The sequence below is a fragment of the Falco punctatus genome, assembly GCF_963210335.1.
Source record: "Falco punctatus genome assembly, chromosome: Z".
Lineage (NCBI taxonomy): Eukaryota > Metazoa > Chordata > Aves > Falconiformes > Falconidae > Falco > Falco punctatus.
In genome coordinates, this window is record NC_137586.1 from 19,801,096 (window position 1) to 19,819,090 (window position 17,995).

The window sequence follows — 17,995 nt, forward strand, 5'->3', positions numbered from 1 at the left end:
TTTCTGCCTCCTTAACACAAGAAAATCAAGCCGAGAAGATTTCAGGTGCTACTGACGGCTTGCTCTCATGTAAATGAAGCAGGGAAAGCCACAGGAAATATCTTAAAGGTGGCATGGAAGTATTAGGCCTCCCATGCATACAGAGCTGATTGTGGAGTGACCCTGCCTTTAGAATTTGAAAGCCACAGCTAAAGAGAAAGAAAAATCTTGCCCTTTTCCATATCATAAAATTTTCTCAAGAAAACTGAGAAGAAACTTTGTTTTCTTTCTCCAGAGATTTACTAACACTCTCTTTAGTTTTTAAACTATTTTCAGAGATGCCCATAAACCCCAAGAATCTTTCCTGGAGGAGGATTAATGACTCCTTTGCAGAGGTGGTCACTCACAAGCTGGCCTGGGTTCACAGGGACAAAAAACTAACTGTGCAGATTACTAAAGTAAAAGGTCATTTCACTGCATTGGTGCATGACCACCTCTGAATAATCAAATATATTTTACCTGATGTGTTGTGTAGGTAACTGGGTGGGGACCCAGCTGGACAAGATGACAACTGAGGTCCCTTCCAACCTCAACCATTCTTGGATTCTGTGATTCTGTATCATTTTTTCATACAGCTATTATTGTAAAATCTTTGTATGTTATTGTAGTTACCTTTATAGCTAAGATTATTTACAGATAAAGGCCATGATCTCATTGCAATTACAGAGACACGGTGGGATAGCTCACATGACTGAAAAGCCACCATGGATGGCTATGTACTTTTTAGGAAAGACAGGGCAGCACGGAGAGGTTGTGGAGTTGCTCTTTCTGTGAGGAGCAACCACAATGTATCAGCTGTCCCCAGGGGCGGATGCAGAATGAGTCGAGAGCTTACCAGTAGAAATTAAGGGGCAGGGCAACATGGGTGACACTGTTGTGGGTGTTTGCTACAGGACACCTGATCAGGAAGAGGAAGTCAATGAGGCCTTCTACAGACAATTGGAGGCAGCCTCACAATCACAGTCCCTGGTTCTCATGGGGGACTTCCACCTCCCTGATACCAGCTGAAAAGACAACACAGCTAGGCTCACACAGTCCAGGAGGCTCCTGCAGAGCATTAGCGGTAACTTTTTGACACAGGTGATAGAGGAGCCAACAAGCAAGATAAGCTCCTGGACCTTGTATTCACAAAGGAGGACTGGTTGAGGATACGAAGGCTGGGGGCAGCCTTCGCTGCAGGGACCATGAGACAGTGGTGTTCAGGATCCTGTGTGAAGGAAGCAGGGCGATAAGTAGGACTACAACCCTGGACTTCAGAAGAGCTAACTCTGGCCTCTTCAAGGACCTGCTTAGAGGATTCCCATGGGTTAGGGCCCTAGAAGGTAGGGGTGTACAAGAGCACTGGCTAATATTCAAGCATCACTTCCTCCAAGCCCAAGATCAGTGCATCCCTATGAATAAGAAATCATGCAAAGGGGTGGGAGGCCTGCATGGATGAGCAAGGAGCTTCTGGCAAAACTCAGACAGAAGAAGGAAGTTTATGGGATGTGGAAAAGGGACAGGCCACTTGGGAGGAATATAGGGATATGGTGAGAACATACAGGGAGGTGACAAGGAAGGATAAGGTCCATTTGGAATTAAATCTGGTGAGGGAGGTCAAGGACAACAAGAAGGGTTTCTTCAAGTACCTCAGCAGGAAAAGCATGACTGGGGAAAATGTTGGCCTGCTGCTGAATGAGGTGGGAGCGCTGGTGATGAAGGACACAGAGAAGGTGGAGTTACTGAATGCCTTCTTTGCTTCAGTCTCCACTGCCAAGGCCAGCCCTCAGGAATCCCAGACCCTGGAGGCAAGAGAGGAAATCTGGGAAAAGGAAGACATTCCCTTGGTTAAGGAGGATCATGTTAGAGATCACTTAAGAAAACTTAACACCCACAAATCCATGGGCCCCAATAGGATGCACTCCGGAGTGCTGAGGGAGCTGGCAGATGTTATTGCTAAGCCACTCTCCATCATCTTTGAAAGGTCATGGAGGATAGGAGACATGTCTGAGGACTAGAGGAGAAATGTTACTCCAGTCTTCAAAAAGGGCAAGGAGGACCTGGGAAACTACAGGTTGGCCAGCCTCACCTCCATCCCTGGAAAGGTGATGGAACAGCTCATCCTGGAGGTCATATCGAAGCATGTGGAGGAAAAGAAGGTCATCAGGAACAGCCAGCATGGATTCGCCAAGGGGAAATCATGCCTGACCAACCTGACAGCCATCTATGATGGAATGACTGGCTGGGTAGAGAAGGGGAGAGCAGCGAATGTTGTCTACCTTGACTTCAGCAAGGCTTTTGGCACTGTGTCCCATAACATCCTCATAGGTAAGCTCAGAAAGTGTGGGCTGGATGAGTGGACAGAAGGGATCTTACCAACGCACACAAATATTGTAAGGATGGGTGTCAAGAGGATGGAGCCAGGCTCTTCTCAGTAGTGCCCAGCAACAGGACAAGGGGCAACTGGCACAAACTGCAACACAAGAAGTTCCAACAACTTTACTCTGAGGGTGACTGAGCACTGGAACAGGCTGCCCAGATAGGTTGTGGAGTCTCGCTCTCTGGAGACATTCAAAACCCACTCAGATGCAATTCTGTGATTTTAATGAAGTGGGACAAGAATCCTGGAAAGTGGGGAGGCAAAAGTTAAATAATCAAAATAATTACAGTAAAAATGTACTCTAGGGCTCTAACTCTGTATTATGTTCACTCCATTTTATATTTTATAATGGGAAGATATTAAGAAAGAATGCAGTTCTATCTGGACGAGCAGCACATAATTTTTTCAAGGGCAAAGGACCAGTCCAAGGGCTACATATCACAAAGGTTCCCAATCCAGGCTTCAGCTCTTGAGGATTCTCTAAATAGGGTCAGGTTTCTCTATGAACCTTGGCTTGGATTGTGACACAAAACTACTGAAGCAACTGAGAAAAAGTATTATCTAGACCCCAACACTATTTTTCAGAACTCTGCTAAAATCAGTCCTATGCCCAATATTTTCCAGCATTTTTCATTCTAAAATTGGTCAGGTTTTCTAGTCATACAACACTGCCAAGCCTTCTGCCTCTTGTGTGTAATTTGGCCACTTAATACCAGCCTGACCACAAATAAGTCTGAGATGCTCCTCTAAGCTTTCATTTGAATAAATTTGAAATGCATCTGTTATAAGTATGTGTAACTGGTTTCTTATCAGATCACAAGAGCAAGTTACATTTTCTGAAGCTACTACAGTCCCTGGATTGACTTCAAAAGAAGCAGGCAATCTAGATAAAAATCAGCACAGTTTTGTGAAATTACTTACATTATTTTCCTGATTCTTGTTATTTTGAAGAAGTGTGATGACACAATTGTGGATGAAGAAGGCAAGTGTCAGAACCCCTGTAAGCTGAGGGAACAGAATTCTAAACTCTAAGGGAGGAAAAAAAGTGTTAATAACTTCTTTGAAACAAACAGTGCCAAAAGGCAGAGGGCATACAGTACTGTGGAGTCAACTGCAGAAACACAAACCTCCACATTGAAACGGGACAATCTGTTTTATCTTTGACCATAGGCAATGCAGATATTTAATCAGGAAGTACAAAATGCAAGAAGACAGTGATTACTATACAACACATGCCCAGCAAAATTTCTTGAGAGACCCCAACCATCAAAGATTATTAGGTTAATTTAGGATCTACACATACAAGCTTTTCTGCTTCTTAACAGTTTAGCTGGAAAGCATTTTTAAGGCAGTAATTGATTGTCCCTGAACAGGGAGATGGCGGGAAGGAATAATTTGCTTTATCAGAATCTTTCGTTGTTAAAATGTTACTCATGCTACCAGAGGAAAAATGACATCTGTAGATGTTTAAAAGATTCTGCTTATAAACCAGGGCATAAAGAAAGGCAGAGCAACTTCTTGTGTTATCATACACATTACTGCATCTATGAAAAAGGGGGTTTTATTGTCTCCATGGGAATAGCATTGCTCTGCTTCTTCTACTTTTAATACCTGAATTCACCAATGTGTAACATCATTACAGCACCATCTTTGTTGGTATCATATAACGATGTATGTACTCTTTAGCATGCCAACAGCAATTAGAGATCCCTGAGCTAGCTCAGCTTCTGGAAAGCATCCAGCAATATAGCAAAACACTCATCAGAGGCTCACAAACACTTACAGATCAAACCACAGAGAGCTTCATGCAAACATATTTAAACCAGACTTTTTTAAAGTGCTATAAAGTCAGCAAGGTGAACACACCCCAGGCAATCAATGAAAGGTTCATCCAGGCTGAGAGAATACGCCATCCCTAGGGCTGACTTCATTGTATCTTCAATACCTAATTAGCGTGATGCACTACTGATAAGAACTGGGAGTGCAAGAGAATTTTGGGCTTGTTTTCCATCTACTACTTCAATCTCACTAATAAAGCAAACCAACAGATTCAGAATCTCTTTCCGAACTGTCTCCCTCATAACTGCAACTATCAGTAGTAGCTGAATTTGTATGCATTAGCTGCAAGCTTTGCCTATCTCCTAGCAGAACCAGTGACACTGCCAAAATAATCAGACTACCAGGTGCTCCACTTAGTGACCTGTGGCACACGTGTCAAGCTATAATTCATTTTACACAAGGACTGCTTAATAGATCTGGGACTTGAACTTCAAGGTATTTAAAACCTGATTTTGTAGACATAGGCTGGTTTCCACTTTATGTGGGTTTGTTAGTGAACCATAGTTTGGGCAAATTTTGTCCTGCATTCTCAGGAAGACAGCGCAGATATGAGGCCATGCGAACATTTAAAGAATGTCTTCTGGGGCAATTCAGGTTAAAATCATGTTTCCGTGCTTGCAACAGAGCAAGACCAAACATTGTGGTCTATCTACTGACTGAGCAGCACATGCTTGAGTATCACTTGTACTTACAGACAGCATTAAGCATAATGCTGTACAAAATAAATTAGGTCATTAATGCAGCTGCTAATCATCCAGTGCTTTGAAATCCAAATTTTTACACTGGAGACAAAAGCAGTTTGTTAGTCAAAAAAATGTGCCTAAAAGTAAATGCAGTGATCGAGGAAAATAAATAGTATGGATAGCACTGTTTCAGAACTACTTACATCTATCTTTAAGTTTGCTTACTTACGCTGCAGTAGTCAGGATTGTTAGGGAATTACAGAGATAATCCAGTTCATTCTCAAAGCATCTGCTTTGGTCTTGCATGCAGTCATACTCAGCAAAAACTGCCTGGATTTGAAGACTCAGCCAGAAAGGACAAATACTTTTTCTCGGTGACACTACCAAGCTGCAGAAACTGTTTTATACAGCCTTTCACTTGTTTCTTGGCATTCAGATCTTGAAATAGGATTCTGAATGCCTGACTGAGATTAGGAAGGAATGACCTTCAGCAGTTATGGCAAAATGAACAAACAGATTTGATGATAAGCTATGGGCTTGGGGGTGGAGAAGGGGAATACTGGATTTCGAGCATACCTCTGCCAAACATACACAGAATACACTACCCTAGCTGTTTATTCTGCTTATTATTGTGTGAGATTAATTTCAGTTCAGCTAGACAGCTGAATCATCTCAAAGGCAGTGGCAGAAGATGACAAAGAATAAGTAACTGTGAGACCACTGCAATCGTGACGTGAACACACTAATCAGTTGAATTTCACATCAGTAACTTTACTCAACTAATTACTATCTGTAGTTTACTGAGTTGTTACTCTTGTTGCCACAATGCATTACCATGATGCCACAAATTGTATCAGGTTCTATTAGAAACACGGAACAACTCCAGTGTTCCTTTTTAAAAAATCTCTATTCAAAACCCCATCCTAATGTTTTAAGGTATCCTTGTTTCCTTCTCCAATTCTACATTTTTGGACCTAACAACAGTCTGCAGCCCATGTGTAAAACTGTTAGTGCAGTGCTTATTGTAAATAGGAAACTAAAAATGCACAAACCTGCTAAAGAAACCCTAAGAAGGTATGTATCTCCGAGTGGCCTTAACTAAAGAAGTAAACTCTATAGAATCACAGAATCATAGAATGGTTTGGGTTGGAAGGGACCTTAAAGGTCAACCTAGTTCCAGCCCCCTTGCCAGGGGCAGGGACACCTTCCCACCAAACCAGGTTGCTCAAAGCCCCATCCAGCCTGGCCTTGAACACTGCCAGGGAGGGGGCATCCACAGCTTCGCTGGCCAGCCTGTTCAAGTGCCCCACCATTTTCACAGTGAAGAATTTATTCCTAATATCTAATTTAAATCAATCGTCCTTCAGTTTAAAGCCTTTGTCCATCACTACATGTCCTTGTAAAAACGTCCCTCTCCAGCTTTCTTGTAGGCCTCCTTTAGGTACTGGAAGGCTGCTATAAGGTCACCACAGAGCCTTCTCTTCTCCAAGCTGAACAAACCCAACTCTCTCAGCCTACTCCAGCCCTCTGATCATCTTTGTCCCCCTCCTCTGGACTCACGCCATGTCCTTCTTACATTGAGGGCGCCAGAGCTGAATGCAGTACTCCAGGTGGAGTCTCACAAAATCAGAGTAGAGAGGGAGAATCACCTCCCTTGAGCTGCTGGTCACATTTCTTTCGATGCAGACCAGGATTTGGCTGGTTTTCTGGGCTGCAAGTTGTTCCTGGGCCATGCTGAGCTTCCTGTCTACCAGCACCCCTGAGCCCTTCTCCTCAGGGCTGCTCTCAATCCATTCTCCACCCAGCCTGTATATCGTGTACCCTGACCCAGGTGCACGACCTTGCACTTGGCCTTCCTGAACTTCATGAAGTTCACACAGGCCCACCTCTCCAGCCTGCCAAGGTCCCTCTGGATGGCATCCCTTCCTTCCAGCATGTCAACGGCACCACACAGCTTGGTGTCATCAGCAAACTTGCTGAGAGTGCACTCAGTCCTGCTGGCCATGTTGCTGACAAAGATGCTAAACAGTGCTAGTCCCAGTACAAACCCTTCAGGAACACCGCTCCTCACTGGTCTCCACTTGGACATCAAGCTGTTGACCACAACTCTGAGTGTGACCATTTAGCCAATTCCTTTTCCACAGAGTGGTCCATCCGTCAAATCCATGTCTCCAGTTTACAGACAAGAAGGTTGTACAGGACAGTGTCAGATGCTTTGCAGAAGTCCAGGCAGATGACATCAGTTGCTCTTCCTTCATCCACCAATGCTGTAACCCCATCACAGAAGGCCACCAAATCTGTTAGGCATGATTTGCCCTTAGTGAAGCCATGCTGGCTGTCACCAATCACCTCCTTATTTTCCATGTGCCTTAGCATAGTTTCTGGAGAATCTGCTCCATGATCTTGCCAGGCACAGGGGTGAGACTGACGACTGTAGTTCCCCAGGTTCTCCTTATTTCCCCTTTTAAAAATGGGGTTTACGTTTCCCCTTTTCCAGTCCATGGGAAACTCACCAGACTGCCACGACTTCTCAAACATGATGGACACTGGCTTAGCCACCTCATCTGCCCATTCCCTCAGGACCTACGGATGCACCTCATCAGGTCCCATGGACTTGTGCGCCTCCAGGTTCCTTAGGTGGTCTCGAACCAGATCTTCTCCTACAATGGGTGGTTCTTCATTCTCCTAGTCTCTGCCTTTGGCTTCTGTGACTTAGGCAGTATGGCTAGACCACTTGCTGGCAAAGACTGAGGAAAAAAAGTCATTGAGTACCTCAGCCTTCTCCATGTCCTGGGTAACCAGGTTTCTCATTTCCTTCTGGAGAGGCCTCACATCTTCCCTCACCTTCCTTTTATCACCGAGGTACTTATAGAAGCTTTTCTTGTTGCCCTTATATATATATATATATATATATTTTGGTTTGGGTTGGGTTTTGTTTATGTATGTATTTTTATATATATATAAAGCACCTAACACCATTAACACCATATTGATAAACATTCTTTGGAACCACTCTTGATGGCAGAGGCAAGAACAGGAGTCAGTCTGTTAGTACCTCAGCACTTCTGTTTCCAAGCAATTAAAAAAAAAAAAAAAAAAAGCCCCAAGACTGCTGCCAGACTGCTTGGCTGGTGCTTAATTCTATCAGGGCTTTAGCTTTTCTAACGTGGTTTCTGGCTGCTCAGTTTCTCTGTATTCCTCACAGGCTACCTGTCCTTGTTTCCACCCCCTATAGGCTTCCTTTTTGTGTTTGACTTGTCCAGGAGCTCCTTGTTCATCCATGCAGGCCTCCTGGCATTTTTGCCCAATTTCCTCTTTGTTGATATGCGTAGCACCTGAGCTTGGAGGAGGTGATCCTTGAATATTAACCAGCTTTTCTTGGGCTGGAGAATCTGAGGCTGCTCCTATCTGTCTATAGAGGGTCTTATCTGCGCAGTCTTCCTGGTTGGGTGGCCTGTAGCAGACCCTCACTATAATGTCATTTGTCCCTGTCCTCCCTTTAATCATGACCCATAGCTCTTGGTTGGCTCCTCTTCCATCCCTAGGCAGAGATCCACGCCTCTCCTTGTCTCCCCTGCCTGTCCTTCCCAAAAGGCCTGTATCCTTCCATTCCAACATTCCAGTCACAGCAGCCATCCCAATAGGTCTCTGTGATGCCAATAAGATCATCAAGAAGGACAAAATACTCTTTGTTTCTAAGAACAGAAGGAGTGATACAATTCAGTAGCACAGAACACAGCTCCTTGGAGCTAAATGATTATATGAATCCTGGCTGTTGTAAAGCATGGGGAAAAAACTCGTTACACGCCTCCTAAAATAAGAAACTGATCTCTTTAAATTATCTATTCATGCAATACTAGTTTATGACTGTGACATCTCACAAAGTAATCTGTAACAGTAATTTGGAAAGAACAGCCACCAAAACAACATTCAAGAAAAGAAACATACTGGAGGGCTAATGGGTGTTTAAAGAAGAGCTATAATTATGGACTAAAACCTGAGATAGATTGGGGAAGCACAGGAAAATCAGTAGTTGTAAATTATGGTGAATGAGCCATTTAATTTAAGCCTGACATCCTTGTCACTTTGTCACAAGGTACCCTTCCTGAGCCTCTACATGCAACATCAGGCAGCATTTTCTCATTTTATTTATGTCACAGAGATGTTAAAAGGTGAGAGAGTCATTCATTAATTGCTTAAAAAAAAAAAATCTTAAACCCATCAGTATAGGCTTCATTACTGCATTTTAATTACCTTACCTGGCACAAAAAAATCATTCTCTGCAAACCAGTTGTATTCTAAATGGATTCCCAGATGAGCAGCCTTTACAGTAACCAGAAAAACTAAGTAGACAACGGAAATTGTACCTGGAAAAGACAAGAGCCAAACAAACACCATGAGGTAGTAGAAAGTATTTGTGCTGTGTTTTATTCCTGCTCCATCCAACTAGTTACCAGCAGCCCAAACACTTCGGGTTGGTATTCCTTCTTAAAAATACAGGCTAGGTCTAAATTTTCCTTTTCTTTGTGTTATAGGTCAGACAGAAAGAATAATGTACTTGCACCCAGTGCAAGCTTTCAGCATATTTAATGTTCTCCAGATGCTACAGTAGTGACAGTGGAAGAATTACCCTGTAATTCCTGCTGCTGTGCAGGAAAGGATGTCTCTCAGCAGTAACAGATGAGTTCAAGCTTTAGCTGTCAAGATTTTGATCTAAACATGAGACAAGCACTGCATGAACTGCAGTACTGCAGCTATTACAACATCCATGCAGTCACTGACTTTTTGAACCAAAGGGCCCAATGAGATATGAATGTTTACTGCAATTGTGAACTTCAAACTGGGAGCTGGAAGCTGATAATGACATTTGATCACTACTGATTTAAACCTTGTACAGATGATAACCTTGGATAACCTTGATCAAATAACACTGGATTTGCATTCCATCTCAATGATTCAGAGGTATCCAGCAATACTCTACACAGCTAGAGGACTACAGGTAAGATCACAGATGGGTATAAATGCCTTGCTGTGTCTGCACATGGGATGGACAGTGTATGATCTTGGCTCCTGTCATTTCAAACAGACAAGGCCAGAACAGTAACTACCTAAAAATTGAAGGAAACTGTGCAACAGTAATTAAGGCTACTATATGCAACCTTCCAGCCAACAATGCTGCTTGTCACCAGAGAATAGGCTGTAAGCAAAGACAAAGAAACAGCATTTTTGCAGTTTAGAATACAGATTCAGATAAGACATCATTTAATTGTAGCAGTATCTCCAAGATTAAAAAATTAACTGCAGAAATTACCATTTGATTATACAGAGCGCAGTCAAAGGCTTAGGAAGATGAAAGGTTCCGTGCTTAAGGATCAGCTTAACAGCTAAAATATTCTGTAGTCTCCTAATGATTTAGGTTTCTGTAGGTGTAAAGGTAGGTACAAGTTCTCTATTAAGATTTATTTCAGCACCTCAAAAATTGCCTTCCATTTTTTCTTGTCCTATTAACTTCAAGGTTTAAAAAAAATTAAACCGACTTTGAACAGCTTCTGAGTTACATTATAATCTGCTGAAGTTATGAGAAATTTTGTATTTTATTATTCACGTTCTCTAAAAAAAAGTTGCCTACGATAATGTGCTTATTTCAAAAACAGATACAGTTGTGGCTAGATCTCACTTGATGAAATATTTTCATATCCCTAATTTATATGTAGGCTACATAAAAACTTTCCTTTTTACACAGCACCATCACATGTGCTGTATTTTCATTTACTGGTTCCAGCAACAGCAGATCCAAGCCCTAATTAAGCATCACACTGGAACAAAGAGGACAAACTACACCCTCAATTTCCTGTCCTCTACCTCCTTTACAATATTTCTCCATCTTTTTCAACCCATTCTGTGATCCCATCTCCTTTTTCCTTTCTCTCCATCATATGCTTCAATGCTATGCCCTCAGATATCCTTTGTGAATAACCCCACCCATCATCCATGTGCTTTATCCCCTTCACCAATCCCACCTGTATTGGTTTTCCATCTCAAGACGTGGAAGCAAGGAGAAGTCACAACTTTTGTCTTTGTAGCACAGAATAGGCAAGGGTATTGGGAGCTGTGCAAAGCACAGCAGCAGATTACACTGACTGACTGATGCTGTAATTAATTAATCAATTGATTGGTAACAAATTACTTCAGGTCAGAAGCAACTAATTTTTGGAAGTAACTGCCTGTGTTGAAACGTCTACCAGATGAGGAAGGGTATGACTGACTGCTTGTGTCAAGGTACTATGCATCAAATACTGCACAGTAGTATGTGTAGCACCATCTGGGAAAACCTGTTGTAACTATAGTGGAACTTGTTTGACAGGATTATCAAGGGAGAGAAGGAAAAAAAATAATTATCAGCCCGTTATCTGAAAGACTCAAGCAAAGCAGAGTAGAAAGCCTGTGGTGGTTAACAAACCAACCAACAAACCATTCCAAGGCACAATATGGGCTGCCAGCAAACTACTGAAGAGTGGCTGGAAGGCTGTCCCCCAGAAAAAGACCTGGGGGTGCTGGTTGACATCCAGCAGTGTGCCCATGAAGGCCAGCAGCATCCTGGCTTGTATGGGAAACAGTGTGGCCAGCAGGGCCAGGGCAGTGATCATCCCCCTGCACTGGGCACTGGTGAGGCCACACCTCGAATCCTGTGTTCAGTGTTGGGCCCCTCACTTTAGCAGGGGCATCGAGGTGCTGGAGTGTGCACAGAGAAGGGAAATGAAGCTGGTGAAGGGTCTGCAGCACAGGTGTTATGAGAAGCAGCTGAGGGAACGGCTTGTTTAGCCTGCAGAAAGGGAAGCTGAGGAGAGACCTTATCACTCTGTACAATTACTGGAAAGGAGGTTTTAGCAAGGTGAGTGTTGCTCTCTTCTCCCATGTAAAAAGCAACAGGACAAGAGGAAATGGCCTCAAGTTGCATCAGGGGAGGTTTAGATTTGGTATTAGGAATCCTAAGTTTCTTCACTGAAAGGGTGGTCAAGCATTGGAACAGGCTGCCCAGGGAAGTGGTTGAGTCCCCATCCCTGGAAGTACTTAAAAGACATGTAGATGTGGCACCTGGGGACATGGCTTAGTGGTGGACTTGACAGTCCTGGGTTAACAGTTGGGCTTGATGATCTTAAAGTTCTTTTCCAACTTAAATGATTCTACAATTCTACTCACTGAAGTAGCTTTCGCTGTTTTCTGTACATTTTAGCCACAATGAACCAATGCTTCAATAGTATTTCTTACCTACCTAGGACATTAAACTTTGCAAAGAAGGATGGAGACTTCAGATTTAGCAGAGGCAGAAGAACAGCAATCAGGTAAAATGGTACTGTTTGTGATTTGTTCCACCACTCCTCGAAGAGTTCAAAACCTGTATCATTGCCAGAAGAGAACATCACACTCCTGTTCTGTGGTGTGTGACCACTAGTAGCACTTGGACAAATGACTGGAAGAAAGGAAAAGAAAAATATCCCCAGATGAAAAGTGTTTTACTTGCACAGAATCTTCACAGCCAAGATCGTATAATTTCTGGAGAGTGTTTTACCTATGGGGAACAGGACCACTCAACAGCATTGTTTGACAACTCATTTCCTAACTCCTGTTTGTTTTTTTATCAGGAGTTCAGTGTGTTTTTTTATCGGGAGTTCAGTGCTAAGATTTCACTGCTAGGCACCTTACAATCTAAGCTGACAAGCACTATGGCTCTTTCAGAAGAGCACAGCAAAGATGCCAATTCATCTGAAGCCTGAGCTGTGGCACAGGATCAGCCTTCAAGGTCACATACCTATAACTGTGTTCAGTGCCTACATGCATCTGCTGGAATCAAGTCATAGCAATGCATCCCTGCATCTGGCTGAGTATTTAGCATTGTAATCTGTCCCTGTGCACTTCAGTAAGATCATATGAATCGAGATGTAATCTGTGTACAGAAGAGCCTGCATTACTGTACATTGTTAAGGGAACACACAAACTAAGATTACAAGAAAGCTGCTATAACAACTGGCAGGTCTAAAACCCATGCACCGAATAAAACCCCCTGCCATCTTGGTGCCACGCCAGGTGCAAGTACATCACTGCTATATAACTCAACAGAAGCAATTTAAGATATACACCCATAACATTGCTAAAAGGGAACATCGCACTCCTGTTAAATGGTGGCTGATCAATGGCAGCACCTGAACAAGTGACTGGAACAAAATTAACTGAACAAAAAGATCCCTTGACAAAAACATGTTTATTTTATTTTTGTTAATATCAACATTCCTTTCTCACACATACCTAAAAAGTTACGTGTTGAAATATAAACCATCTTACTGTTCTCATAACGTCTTATTTTAAATTTTGGCATCCCAAGATACTTGATAGCCTCCCTCCCACATTGGCTGCATGCCTGTTCTGTACAAAGATGTAAAAAGTGTCTGTCAAATGTCTTGAGGGACCATTATGTTACTTCCAGTTTTCTCATTTGCTTTCTCTCCATTGCTTATAACAGGATTGTTTCACAGACCCTGAAAAATGTTTTTGTTCTTACTGATCTCCTTGGTAGCCCTGAATGCTCTGCCAAGAGTCATCTGACCATGTGGCATCCCTTAAAGCAGCCCTTAATTTTGTGAAGCAGATGCTTTAAATCTTCCAGTTGTTGGAGGATGCTGTGGAATACTGTTGTCTACTTTGTTTCCAAGTTACACCCCCTGCTGCATAACTATGGGACAGAACAGCAGAAGCAGGAGAGAGCACATGAGAAAGAGCACTGCAGCAGCTACTGGTCCTTTCTGGTAAGGACTGTAGGAGAAACAGGATTCAACACTAGCTCAAATGCAAATCAACTGGTTTTCAGAATTATTTCTCAACTCCTTCACCTGACTCCCAACAGCTGATCTCCAGAAACACGGCTGCAGTGAGTGTGACACACAGCTGTCCAGCTGGTACTGAAATGTTTCCCCATTCCCATAAGGACCCAGGATAAGAGAAAATTTTCTGCTTCATAACAAAGCACTACATGTTCATTTACTGTATATAGGCAGAAAGATCAGAGGCTGAATGCCTAGCTCCTGCCTTCATTCTACATTATTCTGCCTACTCAACTCCCAAAAGACCTACCTTCATACTTGAGTGCAGTTACTTCCCTTAGTTGTGCAAATGCCAGACTCTCCACAAAACCCAACCCGATGCTCATGTAGCCTGACACATTTCTTTTTGCACTTACCATCACTAAAGCTGTTCTTACAGGATTTTTTTTAAATAAGAATGTTGCTGCAGAATGATGAGGAGCAAAAATGTCCCAGCCAAGATTTTAAACAGTAAACAGATCTGATGTGCCTCAATTTCAAGGTGCAAAAGTTAGAATTCCTTAAGCCAGTTCCTCATTGTCCAAAAGCCATTAAGAAGTCTACAATTCATGGTTTTGTGGGGACTGTATCTGGGTATACAGAAACCTGTAATTTGCCTTTAAATCCTTATCTTCACCCCCACTTTCTTTCTTTTTCCAATTATTAAGCTTTCCAAGTGTGTGGTTATTTGTGGAAGTACAAATCCCAGACAGATGACAGTTTTTTAAAAACAGGTAGTTAGAATTTACAAGACACACTTTATAACTGCAATGTGGTTTGGCATGGAAACATGATGATTTTCCTTTAAATCCCCACCCCCACCCAGGAAACACAACACTAGTAAGTGCTTCTTACCTCTGTTACTTCCATTGGTGCCAGGAACAATATCTGTTACGTTAATGTCATGAATGAAGTCTAAAAAGAAGAAAACGTTACTATCAATGTCCCAAACCTGCTACTAGGCTTTTATCTGTTGACTTGATAAATATTAATTACAGAAGTATTTTGGAAAATTACATCAGAGGGGTAATACAGCAGCTTGCACTCCCCCCAACTCGAAGTATTTTAAAACTTTATTTTAGAAGTGTCTTAAAGTAGCCCCCCACAGCACTGCTTTCTTCCCAGCAGTCTTGTCCATTTATGAAGTTCCCAAGCCAGCCCCCTCCCAGCTGCTCGCCCCTGTTCCCCCAGAACATCTTTGCTTGTCCCAGCTTCTCAGTCTGCTGTGCCATACAGGAGGTTAATGAAGAGATGCTTCTTAAAACCAGCTTCTCTTGGGACAGAAAAAAGAGTGCATGCAACCATATCCTCAGTCCAGATGGTACTATATGGAAAAAGCTTGCCCTACTCATTTTTCTAATCTTTCTTTCAAAGGAGGCTCTAGGGGGATGCTTTTTCCATGTTTATTTTAAAGAAGGGACTCTCCAGAGAAAGGTTTAAGTCTCACTGTCTACTGTCAACTCTAGAAGTGTTTTGTTTCAATACACTCCTGTGCTACTTTACTGCTGTGCCACACCAGGTATTCTCAAGTTCCTGCAGCTTCACCAGCATGAGTGTACTGGATAGCAATTTCCATATATTTACATGTATATATACACACACACACACAGAGAAAATGCCCATCAGCTTGGAGATTTCATTAGCGTGTCTGGTTAAAATTTGCTTCTGCTGCATGTGGGTGTATTATGCACACAGAAAATGAACTGGGACAGCAGCCCTCAGATTTTTTACATGCAGTTAACAGCAGCTTGTTTCTCATAAAGAAAGCAAAAAGTCTTGTGGGAAGCCAACTATATTTTGTTTCTTCACTTTGATTTATGATGCCCTGAATCAAAACTGGGTTTCTCATATTGGTATCAGTGTATACAACAACCAAAAGATTTAAATAAAATCACTCATCACCTCCTCTCTTCATCACTGTTTTGTGTTGCTTGCTACTTAAAAAGAAGTACCTACTGTGAAGCCATCAAAAGAACTGATAGCTTTTACAGAATTAGAGCATTTTAAAATTAGTTATAGGTGGATAGACAATTTAGGCTTACTCTGTACTTAAAAAGTGGTTTAGAACTAGCAATTGCATTTGTGGATTTATGTCTGTTTCATAGAACAAAACCAGAACGAAAGCATGGGACACCATCTTACCAAAAAAACCCGAAAAACCCCCACAGGATATCATACTTGGATTACAATTCTTGCCTTCTTTTCATATTGATTTCTAGACCATCCTCCTTTAGGAAATCAGTTTGTTGCCACTTAAATTGTGTGTGCAGATTTTTTAAAAAGTCATCTGAGTGTACTGGCATTAAATGTAGTAGCCTGCTTAGAATAACTTAGAAATGCATGGCTGGAAAATGGCAGTGTGTCAAACCTACATCCTATCACCCATTTCACAACCTAGTAAGTAAGTGACCACAATGAAAGTTAGGACAAGAATCCAATGACTAAAGTTATCAAAGAGCAAACAAGTAAGGACCCCAAACAAATATAGGTTAGTGATAAAATAACATGCCAATCTCAGGGAAAAGCAACTTTTTTTCCTAGAAAAGGAACGGTTTTGACCATTCTGAAGTTTACTTACTAAAATTGGAGTTCCTTGGTTTAGAATAATATAGGATTAAAGTGTTAACCTTATTAAAAAACAACAGAGTCTAAAGTAAAATGGCTTTAGTAACATATGAATTAGGTCAAGTGTAAAATATACCAGTCATTAACCAATAAAGTAAAGTAGGTCCTTCAGGGATGGTGGGAATTCTAATTAAATATTGTTTAAGAGGTGTAAGTGTCTGTAATGCTATTTGCCTCAGAGATTTTTTAATTACCTTCAAAACAGAAACTCTTAAATCTGTCATGCTATTCAATGCTATGAGTCAGATTTTCAAAGCTCTCAATTCCATCGTTTATTCCCACAACTCTACATACTTAAGTGATTGTATCCACAAAAGTCTGTGTGCCTGTGCATGTACAAGGCTGTAAGTAACCAATATGTTTTATTCTGTAGCAATGCCAGACTAAGAATCGTTCTTTCACTGTGCTACAGGTCATCGTTCCTTCAAGGACACTTGCAAAAACTTTCTACATGGCAGCACTCTTAAGTGTGTGTGTTGAAAACTAGAATGAAACTAGATTTTTTTCATTAACCTGGATCATTTCAACAGCCTAGCCTGTTACATGGCTGTTCAAATAGTTACACCCCTGCAAAGGAGGTGGGAGTGAAAATATAAAGTGGAAGCAAGCAAGAGGTTTGGGTTGTTTAAGCTACACCAAGAAGGCTCATTACTGACACGCAAATCAGATAATTGGTACTATGTCTTTCATTAAAACCACAGTTTAAGAGACAGACTGAGAAACTGGCTTTGAAAACATACATGACTGTGTGCAGAACTCCACACAGTTACTTATTCTCAACTGACTTTTCATACAAAGCAACAGAAAAACCAAGATTAAGTAAAACGAACAATTCTTTTTTCAGTATAAAGCACCATCTTAATCTTTCCACAAGATAGCTGTAAAAGTTAACCGAAAATGTATACTTACTGTATATAAACTTTCCTGTGTTGAACAGAAAGTTGGACATAAGCACCCAATAAACAACCATGGCTCCAACAAGTGATACCATAGAAAATAAAAGACTTGACCATTGACCAAAGGATCCAAAGTAATACTTGCAAACATCTGGGAATTCCCAGTTTGAGGTATCTACTAAAGCTGAAGAAGATACAAAAATAAGAAACATATCTAAACAAAATGTTAGGGTCAGTAGAACTCTTCATGACAGGATGTGTTCTTGTTTCAGAATATTCTGACACAAAATCACAGTGCTTCCAAGGGCTAAGAAGATTTCTGTTAACTTTAAAGTATAACACTCACTAGGCATTTGACTGAAGGAGCCTGAAGAAGTAGAGGCTTTTATTGTGGCCACACTACCACTCAGAATGCTTCCAGAAGCACTGGAATAAGGCATGGGTGCAAAAATGCAGCCATGCATTTGCAGCTAAAGCCTTTTGCAAGAGTTATGGCAAAGCAGGCCAGACCATGAACTAGTCCTCAACAATGCCCTGAGATGAGTCGTCACAAACTGGAGGTCTTAAGTGCCTTTATTTGAGCAAGTGGGGGGTTAGTTTATGCATACAAGCACCAATTACAAGAGCTGCAAGATTAATTCTGAACAATAAAAGTACACTGTAAGTAAAACCACTGTCCACAGATTGCTTCCAACACAG

The 17,995-nt window shown here is 41.8% G+C and overlaps 1 protein-coding gene across 11 annotated transcripts in view; it reads right to left on the reverse strand.

Annotated features, from left to right (window-relative positions):
- SLC38A9 (solute carrier family 38 member 9) overlaps positions 1-17,995 on the reverse strand; it is a 78,825-nt gene that overhangs the window by 37,263 nt on the left and 23,567 nt on the right. For all 11 annotated transcript variants that reach the window (XM_080373110.1, XM_080373106.1, XM_080373109.1 and 8 more), the window contains 5 exons: positions 17,310-17,480; positions 14,631-14,690; positions 12,194-12,391; positions 9,180-9,287; positions 3,320-3,426 (listed from right to left, as the gene is read on the reverse strand). In XM_080373110.1, the coding sequence (XP_080229236.1) occupies positions 3,320-3,426; positions 9,180-9,287; positions 12,194-12,391; positions 14,631-14,690; positions 17,310-17,480 (644 nt within the window). The remainder of the gene's footprint in view (positions 1-3,319; positions 3,427-9,179; positions 9,288-12,193; positions 12,392-14,630; positions 14,691-17,309; positions 17,481-17,995) is intronic.